Source organism: Danio rerio, chromosome 16, assembly GCF_052040795.2.
Source record: "Danio rerio strain M-AB ecotype USA chromosome 16, GRCz13ab, whole genome shotgun sequence".
Taxonomy (NCBI): Eukaryota; Metazoa; Chordata; class Actinopteri; order Cypriniformes; family Danionidae; genus Danio; species Danio rerio.
In genome coordinates, this window is record NC_141036.1 from 46,015,222 (window position 1) to 46,028,073 (window position 12,852).

Below are 12,852 nucleotides of genomic sequence, written 5' to 3' on the forward strand. Positions count from 1 at the left end.
AAAAATTCAACAAAGTAGAACAGAAATATTGTAATTCTGTTTTAAGGTTGTTCTGCTGAAAATGTAATGAAAGTAATTGTCAAACAATTAAATTTTTATCTATATTTTTTCACTTGTGACCTTGTGACTGCCATATACTATAACTTTTCATGCCATAATGGAGAAAGGCGTTTTCGTCGATCTCTGTGTTTTGATAACACTCGTCTGATGAAGTACTGTCTGTATCATTACCATCTGCCAAGCACAGAAGAATGTATCCAATATCCGTAGCAAAATTCAGTATTGCCACATTGTCAAATCAAACAGTTACCTTGAGTGTGTGCGGCAGGTACATGACAGCCGCTGTAACCAGCAGTGTTTCCTGTCAGCGGAATCTCGACTGACAGCTCAGGAAATGATGGGCTTTCCTCGTCTTCTGCAGAAAACACACTGAATGAATCCTTAGAACAAAAGCACCTTTTCAGCTTCTATGTAAAAAGATTTCCATGAGCCTACCACTCTGGGGATTATCTGCATCGATCTCAATGTTTTGATAGCACTCGCCAGAAGACGTACTGTCTGAATCATTCACATCCTCTGCTGAAGACAAAAGAGAATATATGAATACTATTATATATGAATACTACTATTATATATGAATACTATCCTACTATTGAAGTCAATGGTTATATGTTTTCAGCTTTCTTCAAAATATCCCCTTTTGTGTTCAACACAAGAAAGGAACTCATAAAAGTTTAGTAAATAGCAAGTACATTTTCATTTTAGAGTGTAAAGGAGTCCAATTATAAGATGTCAATCATCAAAGAGCTCAATCATCTCATAAATAATTAATGTAATCATGATGTAGAGTAAATGCTTCAAGTTGGGTGGATGCAAAAACACGCTGCTTGGGAGTGTCTTTAAATGCAAATGAGCTGCCGCTCTCCACCCCTTTTTCAGAAGAGGGTGGGGCATTTACAGCTTGTGCATTAAATACTCTATTAAGTAACATCTCACAGAACATCTGCGTGTGTTTTGAAGCCTTTTTACTTTAAACTCCATATATATATATTTTTTCTGAGTGCACAGACATTACTCATACACACAAAAATATGACTGGGGCCATGTGTGGAGTAAGAATTAAACTTTTTTTTTTCTTTTGGCAAAAGTTTACACCTGTGAATATAAAGAGCTGAAAAAATTGCTTGTGTATATATTATATACACTTTATATTAGAGCCGTAAAACAGAGTCTCTGGGAAATGAAAATAAATGACTATAATGGAGGCGTTTAAAATCATTCATTTATTCATTTTCCTTTTGGCTTCCCCTTTATTAATCAGGGGTCTTCACAGCGGAATGAACCACCAACTTATCCAGCATATGTTTTACACAGTGGATGCCGTTTCATCTGCAACCCATCACTGGGAAACACCCATGCACACATACACTAGGGACAAATTCATTTATTCATTCATTCATTCATTTTTTGTCGGCTTAGTCCCTTTATTAATCCGGGGTCGCCACAGCGGAATGAACCTCCAACTTATCCAGCAAGTTTTTTATGAAGCGAATGCCCTTCCAGCCACAACCCATCTCTGGGAAAACTACGGACAAATTAGCCTACCCATTTCACCTATTGTGTATGTCTTTGGACTTGTGGAGGAAACCCACATAAACACGGGGAGAACATGCACTCCACACAGAAATGCCAACTAATTCAGCTGAGGCTCGAACCAGCAATCTTCTTACTGTGAGGGCACAGAGCTAACCACTGCGCCACCATTCATAACTTTAAGTGAAGTTTTTAAACTAATTTCGAGAGGAGCACGTGATATAATTGACAGCAGCTGGCCACCTATCTACACTCATTAGTTAGCCAATCAGATCTATCCTAACCCACTATAAGTAGCCTAGCTAGACATTACTCCCTTATCTTCGTTTTCCGAAGAAACCCCCCATCCACCCCTTTCTCCTCCTTTTCTCCTTTACAAAAAGGGGAGCTCTCGAGAACCACCTGATCTCATACTCCCCTCACATGCTCTATGGACCTGGCGGGAGCCCTGGGCTCAACTATCTCCGAGCTCAGGGTTCTCTCCCGGGACAGCATGCCAAACCTGCTTACAGCTGTCAAGCAATATCTAATTGTGAACTCTTGAAATGTTTTTAATGTTTAAACAGCAACACAATGCACTGAAGGAAGTGTTGAAAGCATAAATAGGGTCTGTTCTTCATATCTAACTTAAACAATCGTAGATGATTTAGCAGATTAAAATCATGATCATAAATACAGTTGTGACATCATCTGATTAATATTCAGTTATCAACCATGCGTGCAAAATAGCAAAAGTTGTAGTAAATGAAACTGAAATTGTTTTAAATGATTTGTAATGATTAGCATTCATGTGTCAAAAGTATTTAGCATTTTTCTGACTTTTTCTACATGACTGCATTCAAGTTTCCTAATCCCGTCGCGTTAGGCATACCTGGCTTTTAAAATAAAGTTAGCATCTAATAAGCATTTTAATACTTGACAAAAGACAGCATCTACTGCGCTGCATCATAGCACTTGCATATTAGATGTTAGCGTTAAATATGCACAACTGCCTTTTTTTTAAATCTCTCAATATGAAAATATGGTACATTGTGTATAGATATTATACAATGTAATATATAATATTGGCCACAGAAATTGTAGTAAAGTTAAGGTGGTATATATTTAAAGTTTGCTCATGTATCTAAAAGGTCCAAATTGGTTCCTTTAAAATATAAATGTACATTTTTCATATTAGTCACTAAAAATGAAAGAAATGCTTTCTTTTAAACCCTTAAAAAGTAACCACCCTCATGAACTTTATTTTTAAGGGTAGATAACATAACTGTTTTCAAATCTTTTTATTAATATACATAAAAATACATTTACCACATTGTATTTTCCCCCGATTTAATTTAGTTTCTCTTAAAAGAAACTATACGCACTTGGTACGTGCTTATGTTTGAAATGACTCAATTTAGTCCTGTTTATAAGAAATAAGCTGCTCATGAGAAGATTTGAGCCAAAGTCCTTTTAAGGCAAGTCATTTTACTTGTCGGCCATCTTTGAAGCGCCTCTCGGGCAGTATGTTTGGGCATTAAGTCTGAACGGGGAACATCAAATTCTCTAAAATATTTGCCAAGCTTATGATTACATTACATATTTGGAATCAGCAATAAATTTAAATAACAACTGTCTCAAAAGTTTCATTCTTAACGTTCAAATCAAACAAAATCAGCAATTTTTCAGGTTGCCTAAGCTAATGTGCATGTGCACTCGAAAGGAACGAGATCACGACACCAACCTCATTTATGGACGTTCTACGTATTTTCATCCACTGGATCACAGGTGTCAATTCCAGTTCCTGGAGGGCCACAGCTCTGCACAGTTTAGATCCAACCCTGCTCCAACACATTTACCTTTAGGTCTCAAACAATCCTGAGGAACTTAATATAGTTTGATAAGGTGTGTTAATTTGGGTTGAAACTAAACTGTGCAGAGCTGCAGCCCTCCAGGAACTGGAATTGACACCTGTGCTCTGGATAATGATCTTCTGATCGCGCTGGTCTTCTGTAGTAATTCACAACTTGGTCTTGATGGCGAATCTCCACCAGAAATGACAGCAACTCTTTGTATACAAGTTTGTGGGTGTTTGATTAGTAGCTGCTGTCATGTGATGAGCATTTGACAGGACGGACTGTACCTTGCCTTCGCTTCATACAGATTACAAAACCAGAAAACTTTTGTTTTGAGTTGTAGTTGGTTCAGTTAAAAGCACAGATTTCAAGCTTTATTTGGATACATTTCTTATGCCTGTGAAGCAAGTACTCGCTGAGATTCCAGTGTGTTTGTTGACTACACATAAAGTGTAGTAAAAGCACACATCTAGTCTGAGCTTTTCCCCCGGAGAAACGTCTGCCTATAGCAGTCAATGATTAGCTCTTGTACTAATAGGCGAGGCTTTGTTCGCTATATTGACGGTTACACTTTTCCCCATTTAATACTACTTGAGTGACAAGTCTCGTGTATTCTAGAGTATTTGTTTGAGCTTACAGACCTGTTGATATGACAACAACACCTGGTTGAGTTTTGTGGTTTTAGGGTTTTTTAAGCTTTTTATTGGCTAGGATAGAGGAGCGTTGAGAGAGGAATGTGTGTGGGGAGCAGAGAGCTTTACCGTCACTGTGAGTGCCTGGTAACTGATGGTCACCATAAGCCAGAGAGGCATATGGTGTCTTTTCAAGCAATGATGGTGTTCTCTCTGCTTCAAGAGGGGAAAAATGTCAAATATTAGTAGATGTACCTATACATGTTCAATTTGTCAAGTAAACCAATTGATGATTAGTTTTGCATACAAGGCTTGGCAATGTCGTCCACGTCAGGCTCTGTGTTTTGATAGCATTCGCCAGAAGATGTGCTGCTTGAATCATTCACATCTACTTCTATAGACAAAAGAGGACTCATATACATATATATTTTAAACGTTTTACTTATTACCTCTAATAGAAGTAACATTTACAAGGTTTCTTCAGAGCTTTACCTTTATTTTCCAGTTGTGGTGAGTGACAGTCATCATAAGACAGCAGTGGTGATGATGTCTCTGCACCTTCACGATGAGTCGATATTAAATATTAGTATTTTATTTAAATTCACAATAAAAAATACACACATGATGATATGTTAAGATGTTTCCAGTGGTTGAGAAGAGTTTAATCTATATTAGTTTTACATTCTTTATGTATTTTAAAACTGGGTAAGAATTGGGTAAGTATTTTATCCTTGTGATAACAAAGCTATGTTTACTAACTAAAATGTTGACAAAAAATTGAGCAGTCTTAATTGATTTTAGTTAATAAATCATGTAAATTAACTGTGATTAATGGATGCTTGGTGTAATGGTTTTATTTTATAGCAAATTAAGTCAGAGATACATTGTTAACTTAAACCAGAACCATGTAACTCAAATAATATAAACAACTCAAAAACACAAAAGTAGTGCTAAAGATTTATTGTGATTAACCGCATGAAAAGTAACTGTTTGACATGTGTACTGTGTATAAGTATTATGTATATATAAATACACTCATGCATGCATATATTTGAAAAAAATGTATATTTAGATATTAAATGTAAATGTATGTGATAGGAATTTGCATGCTCTCCCCGTGTTCGTGTGGGTTTTCTCCGGCTGCTCCGGTTTCCGCCATAGTCCAAAGACATATGCCATAAGTGAATTGGATTAACTAATTTGCTATGTAAAACATATGCTGGAATAGTTGCCGGTTCATTCCTCTGTAAGGACCCTTGATAAATTAGAGAATAAGTCGAAGAAAAATTAATGAATGATCGTATATGATACAAATTATTCATTCATTCATTTTCTTGTCGGCTTAGTCCCTTTATTAACCCAGGGTCGCCACAGCGGAATGAACCGCCAACTTATCCAGCAAGTTTTTTTTGCAGCGGATGCCCTTACAGTATTCTCTGGGAGAATACAGCATCTCTGGAAAACATTCACACACACTCATACACTATGGACAATTTAGCTACCCAATTCACCTGTACTGCATATCTTTGGACTGTGGGGGAAACCGAAGCACCCGGAGGAAACCCACGCGAAGGCAGGGAGAACATGCAAACTCCACACAAAAACGCCAACTGAGCCGAGGTTCGAACCAGCGACCCAGCGACCTTCTTGCTGTGAGGCGACAGCACTACCTACTGCTCCACTGCCTCGCCCTGATACAAATTATATATACATTTAAATATCTCATTCATTCATTCATTTTCTTTTCGACTTAGTCCCTTTAATAATCTGGGGTCAACACAGCGGAATAAACCGCTGATTTATCCAGCATATGTTTTAAGCAGCGGATGCCCTTCCATCCGCAACCCATCTCTGGTAAACACTCATACACTACGGACAATTTAGCCTACCCAATTTACCTGTACTGCATGTCTTTGGACTGTGGGGGAAACCGGAGCACCCGGAGGAATCCCACACAAACATGCAAACTCCACACAGAAACACCAACTGACCCAGCCAAGGCTCGAACCAGCGACCTTCTTGCTGTTAAGCGACAGCACTACCTACTGTCCCACCGTGTCGCCCTCATTTAAATAATTGTAATGTAATATATAAATGTTTGCGCTCAGGTAGATCTCGGGGACTCCCCTGCTGTTTGTTACTTATGAACAATTAGGAATTGCTGTAAAAAGATAACTTCTAACTAGAAGCATGTCTATGGTGCCAATTTGAATTAGTCAATTAACTTTAATCGCATGTTTTTGGGTGGAAGGAAACCAGGGGACCCGGGGAATTCCACACGTGCACGGGCAGAAAATGTAAATTGAACAAAAACATTTAGTGGCTTGGTAAGGACTAGAACCAGTGACGTTCTTGCTGTGAGGCAACAGTGCTTTACACCGTGCCACCTATCAAGGAAAGAAAGAGAAGTAGGGGTGGAAGGGGGGGTTCTTCAAAAGGAAGATGACTGTGGCGTGGAACTTAGCTTATTTTTGGTGACTTAGGAATTGTCTGATTGATGAATCATGAATTGGCTTATGCGGGGCCAGCTGTGAGCAATCATTAGCACGTCATCCTCTCGAAATTAGTTTATAAATAAACTTCACATAATAGACACACATCTATTGTCAAAAAAACTTTTATTTTGGATTTGATCAATCACGATTAGGACAACACGATGGCTCAGTGGTTAGCACTGTCACCTCACAAGAAGGTTGCGACCTCTGATGAATAAAGGGACTAAACCGAAGGAAAATGAATGAAAGAATAATCACGATTAATCTGTTCCCAGCACTACTAAAAAATGAGAAACATAATTAATAAAACTGCAATAGCTACTCAATGATAATATAAAAATAACTATTTAATGAAGAGTAAGCTAATGTATCAAATTAACCAAAAAATATTTCTACACACGTGGCATGTTGTCTGTGTCTGTCTTTGTGTTTTCATAGAACTCTCCAGAAGATGTACTGCTAGAATCATTCACATATACTGCTGTGTACAGAGCAAAGAAAACAAAATCAATACATTTCAGATTGAATTCCTTACTATAAGCTGAATAATTTCTGCCATGTGCACTCACTGTACCTTGATTGTGCATGTAAGGGGCTTCAGACGTCAATGGAGGTTTATCACCTTCAAAACGAAATGTTTTATTTTATTTTGACGAAAATAATCACTTGTAGAGAACAGTAAATTACTTCATGAATCAGACTGATTTGTTTGGTGCTACCTGACATGAAGGTGCTGGTGTTGATTTCCACGTTGTGTAGATGTCTGTCTCCTGAGCATGTGCTGCCTTCATCATTTATATCTCCTGCAGAGCAGAATTCATGCTCATATCAGATGAGGCTTTTCAGCAGACACACTTTATACTTTATAATGCAGAGCCTCAACTCTTTTTATATATATATATATATATATATATATATATATATATATATATATATATATATATATATATATATATATATATATATATATATATATATATCAGGCCCGGATTGGCTAATCGGGAGGACCGGGATAATTCCCGGTGGGCCGGTCCGTTTTTTGGCCGCGAGGGCCGGTGTCCCTAGCTCCAGAATCTGTTGCTCTCAGCAGTCACACTTTTTAAATTTATTTACTTACTTGACCACAGCCTTTTTATTCATTATTTTATTGCAACTCTTCTCTTTTTATCTATTTTAATGATGATAAAACTTAGTTGTGTCTCCTCTCTTTACACAGCTGTTGTGGTCCAGCGGATAGCACGTTAGGAGAAGACTCCGCGGATCCGGGTTCGATCCTCGTTAGAGTAATTTATTGTTTTCATTTTTATTGTTAAGACATATAATACTGTTAGGGTTGTTGAACATTTGAAGTTCTAAAGCAGCTGTTTTCTCAAAAAAAGACGTGATAGTGTAATTAGCAACTGAATTGGAAATGACCTTATTTTAATGTAGTCAGTCGTGAACTGAGGTGGGCCGGTCTGAGGCTTGAAACTCCAGGGCTGAAAAGGAGTCCCACTCCGGCCCTGATATATATATATATATATATATATATATATATATATATATATATATATATATATATATATATATATATAAAGAATATGTGATACAGAGAGCTAAAACAGAGAAACAACTGAGTAAGCTATTTTCTATTATTATTATGATTATATGGTAAATATTAAATAGTTTTTCTAGTGTTTCCTGATATATTTTTCTTCTGGAGGAAGTCTTATTTATTTTAGATTGGCTGGGAAAAATAAAAAAATTGTAATCCCCTTCGGGAACTTTTTTTTCTTATTGGCTACAGAACAAAACACATGACCTAATTAACTTAAATTGTCTAGTTAACCTAATTACCCTATTTAAGACCTGTTTTAACTTGTTTAAATGTGCTTCAAATTGAATACTCTTGCAAAATAACTAGTAAAAATAAGTGCTTGCCAAAGATTTTTCACGGTTAATCGCATCTAAATAAAAGTTTATTTGACATAAGATATATACAGTTGAAGTCAGAATTAGCCCCCCTTTGATTTTTTTTTTCATTTTAAAATATTTCCCAAATTATGTTTAACAGAGCAAGTAAATTTTCACAGCATCTGAAAATATTTTTTCTTCTGGAGAAAGTCATATTTTTTTATAATGGGGGGCTGACTTTAACTTTTAATGTGAGTGCTATGTGCATTTATTACATAACTATGTAATACACACACACATAAAAAAATTGCGTAGATATTTAAATAGATATATAATGTGTATCATATAATAATATGTCGTATATCTAAATATAAATAAGCATTTTTTTAAATATGTGCATGTATGTGTGTATTTAAATATACACATTGCAGACATATCTCTAATGTCAAAACAAACTTGTAAGCGATTGTGATTGACTGGGATTAATTTTTGCCCAGCACTAGTAAAGATTCTTATACTGTCATCAAGACATTTAGTAATTCTAGCATTTCTGAAAATATGTATATATTGTATAAAATGTGATATTTTATCCTTCCACACTATACTGCTAAAAATGCACATCACGTGACCACACACACACACACACACACACACACACACACACACACACACACACTGTCATGCGCTGCAGCGTGCGCGCGCTTCTGAGCTCTAACAGTCAGCAGGTGCTTTGAGCACAAAACCCCAGAGAGTAGTGTCCGTCAGACAGTTTATCAAGGATGTACCACTGGATCGCGTCTCACTATAGTTGTTAAATGTGATATTTAATTTATCTTATCTATCCAATGACTCTTCCGTCTTTTGAATCTATCGGGTAACGTGTCACAGCGTCAGTACACTGCTTCAGTCTTTCGCTTTCACACTTGTACTTAGTAGTTTTAGCGTAAACCTCAGATACTGTTGGTTGGTTCCTGTTGGTTGTGAATATTTTTTACCAACCAAGTTTGTTGATGCCATTATAACGACACAGATCACTCTGCCTACTCAAGCCAGAGTCCTGTGGAAAAAGTGATTGACAGGTGGTGATTCATGTGTAACTTATCTTTTTTCATCTATTATATGAGTTATAGGTAAAACAAAGACCATGGGGATCAGGTATTTGAAACAGTAAGCTACAAAAAATTTATTCGTTTGAATTAATTGACTATTCATAAATACTTAATTTACCGCCACCTATGATGACGCTGTCATCGTTCATCACGAGGTTTTAAATTAGACATCATACTATACCAAATTGGTCAACATCACCCAACCCTAATATACACTACCTGACAAAAGTCTTGTTGTTGATTCCAGTTGTAAGAGCAACAGATAATAATAATAATAATAATAATAATAATAATAATAATAATAATGTGTGTGTGTGTGTGTGTGTGTGTGTGTGTGTGTGTGTGTGTGTGTGTGTGTGTGTGTGTGTGTGTGTGTGTGTGTGGACATTATAGAGAGTGAGGGCATTATCTTTACATTTTATTTTCAACTCTGCTGCATAATTTTAACCTATATTTATCAATTATGATGCCCACATTTAAAAAAAGAAATGTAACGCCCCCATATAGGTCAATAATATTTCTAAGCATATATGTTTTAATTCATTCATTCATTTTCTTTTTGGCTTAGTCCCTTTATTCATCAGGGATCGCCACAGCGGAATGAACCACCTATAGTAATGTGATATGTAGTAATGTGTAATGTAGTAATGTGATTTTATATATGTGCAGCATAAGTGCGCTGTGGTAAATGCAGCATACTCTGTGAGTTCAGGTGCAGCGTTTGCAGTTCATCTGTGTTGTGAGGCTCATAGTCTGAATCAGACAATCTGTCGAGGTTGTGAAGCGGTTCGTTTGTTCTCTGGCTGATATTACTCCCATAGTTTGAGCTCATTCTGGGGCCAAGACTTTCTGAGGAATGACAAACACAACTATTTTACCACTCCAGAGATTGCGTTTCATTTTCAAAACAAAAGTTATTCATGGTATACTGTGAATATTAATCATTGTAAAATTGAATAATTGGGGTTTTAAAAATAGTCTATAAAATTTAAATAGATATGTAAAGGTAAAAATACATATAACAGCAGGCCATACTCTTAAAGGGTCACGAAACACCAAAACACATTTTTTGAGCTGTTGACAGTCGTATATGTGTCCCACACTGCTAAAAACACTTATTAGGGCACCTATATTTCACTAAAAAGTGTAAATTGGTTGTTTTTGCGTTATTTCAAGCAAATTCGTACTTCCGGTTTGAAACGAATTTTTGAAGCTGCGTCACGGTCATATACAGTTGAAGTCAGAATTATTAGTCCTGTGATTTTTTTTTTTATATTTTCCAAAAGATGTTTAAAAGAGCAATGAATTTTTCAGTTTTCCTAAAAATATTTTTCTTCAGCAGACAGAACATTTGTATTTGCAGTTTAATAAAAAAATAATTAAAACATTTTAAGGTCAATATTATTAGCCTTCTTAAGCAATATTTTCTGCTTAACTGTTTACAGAACAAACCGTCATTATACAATAATTTGCCTATATGGCTGTGCCACTCAAGGTGGTAAAATGGTCACATCATGCAAATGGCATGTGCATTATGTTCTATTAAACGGTCACTGATCAACTTCTATTATCACTGATCAACGGATCAGTGATAATAAATCTGCTTATACTATAGTTACCACACTAAAATACATTCTTTTATGTATTTTATTTGTTGCATTTCAAGGCATTTGACAGGGATTTGTCCTCAAACAGCTAGTACTAGTTTCTTATGCAGCTCATCCAAAGCTTTTTGTTTTGTTGGATTTTTACTTAAAATAATTTGTAAAAATAAATAGTTCACCGTTGTGAATCAAGAACTGTAATGCGGTCAAAACCTGCCTGGAACTACTTTTTCTGTGCGATTTACGTCTTATAATGTCCATTAGCCAATCAGAATCAAGCACTCAACAGTCTGTAGTATAAATAATAAAATAAAAACAAAGTCATGTTTATGAAAATGAACAAAAAGTTAGTGATTACATACTGTTTGCCATTTTATCACAGTGAATTTTTATAATATTGAATTAAAGCATGCCGTTTTTACCCATAGTTTTGAAAATGTAATAAATAAATAAAATGTATTTTTCATTTATTTTACTAATAAAATTATAGAATATTTTAATCAATTAAATTTTCACCAATGTTTAAAAATATTAATTATGTAAAATGTTTTATGCTCATAACAATAAAAAAACTAAGTGATGAGGTCAAAAAAAATTTGCTTGTTCAAACTACGTATTTAAAATGAGCTGAAACAATTCTTGAGGGGGCAACCTAATTTTATCTTCAATTAACTTAAAATTGAAAAAAATAAAAAGTAAAAAAAACAATGAATGATTTGTGTTGGGAAGTCATGAAGGAATTGTGTGGAACCCAGCTTTTTCATGTAAAAAAAAATATTTAAAAATTACATACTGACATAATACAAAAAAGAAAACTATAACTGGTAAAAAGGGAACAGAAAAAAAAAATGTTAAAAAATGACAGACCATACTGCTGGCTTCTGGCAGCTGGGGTGATCTGTGTGTTGTAGATTCCTGCATTGTGTGTATGGTAGATTTCTCCACTGGACTGATTCTGCAGACTTGTGTGTGAATTACTGTGACGTTGGTGAATTACACATTCTGTCAACAGAAAGGATGAGAAAGAATGGCTTAAAGATCCCCAAGCAGCACTAAGCTGCTTTTTTATTGTTGCATTAGCTAATATCAAAAGAACGAGTTAATAGCTCAGCAAAGTGTTCTTTGAAAAAAGCATTTCCTGTTCTTTAAATGGCGTGTAGAGAGAAACTGGGTAAGAAGTAAGCTAAATTCTTTGAAGATTGTAACAATGCAGCATGTTTATAAATATCAGCGTTGTGCTCCGTTGTTCTCAGGGCCACAAAACGATGAAATTAACTACATGTCTAGTTGTTTTACCTCACTGCTATGAGTTCAGTTTTATTTACGTCTAAAAATACTCACATTAGTTATTTTCTGATGACACATAGTTTGATTTCTTTATACACTTGAAGGCAGAATTATTAAAGCTCCTGAATTATAAACCCCTGTTTATTTTTTCCCCAATTTCTGTTAAACGGAGAGAAGAGTTTTTTAACACATTTCTAAACATAATATAATTTCTAATAACTGATTTATTTTATCTTTGCCATGATGACAGTAAATAATATTTGACTAGATATTTTTCAAGACACTTCTATACAGCTTAAAGTGACATTTAAAGGCTTAACTAGCTTAATTAGCTTATCTAGGCAGGTTAGGGTAATTAGGCAAGTTATTGTATAACGATGATTTGTTCTGTAGACTATCAAAAA

General features: G+C 35.4%; 2 protein-coding genes across 22 annotated transcripts in view; one reads left to right on the plus strand and one right to left on the minus strand.

Annotated features, from left to right (window-relative positions):
* Positions 1–12,852, plus strand: part of cfap418 (cilia and flagella associated protein 418) — a 119,209-nt gene that overhangs the window by 11,253 nt on the left and 95,104 nt on the right. The window lies entirely within an intron of this gene.
* The window catches only part of LOC101885539 (T-cell differentiation antigen CD6), a gene marked incomplete at its 3' end in the record, with an annotated part of 32,606 nt that overhangs the window by 3,537 nt on the left and 16,217 nt on the right, over positions 1–12,852 (minus strand). The window contains 11 exon segments of one of the 15 annotated variants that reach the window (NM_001443378.1): positions 154–234; positions 311–415; positions 496–579; positions 4,190–4,276; positions 4,368–4,454; positions 4,553–4,618; positions 6,956–7,033; positions 7,130–7,177; positions 7,275–7,358; positions 10,257–10,406; positions 12,029–12,163. In NM_001443378.1, the coding sequence (NP_001430307.1) occupies positions 154–234; positions 311–415; positions 496–579; positions 4,190–4,276; positions 4,368–4,454; positions 4,553–4,618; positions 6,956–7,033; positions 7,130–7,177; positions 7,275–7,358; positions 10,257–10,406; positions 12,029–12,163 (1,005 nt within the window). 15 annotated transcript variants of the gene reach the window in all.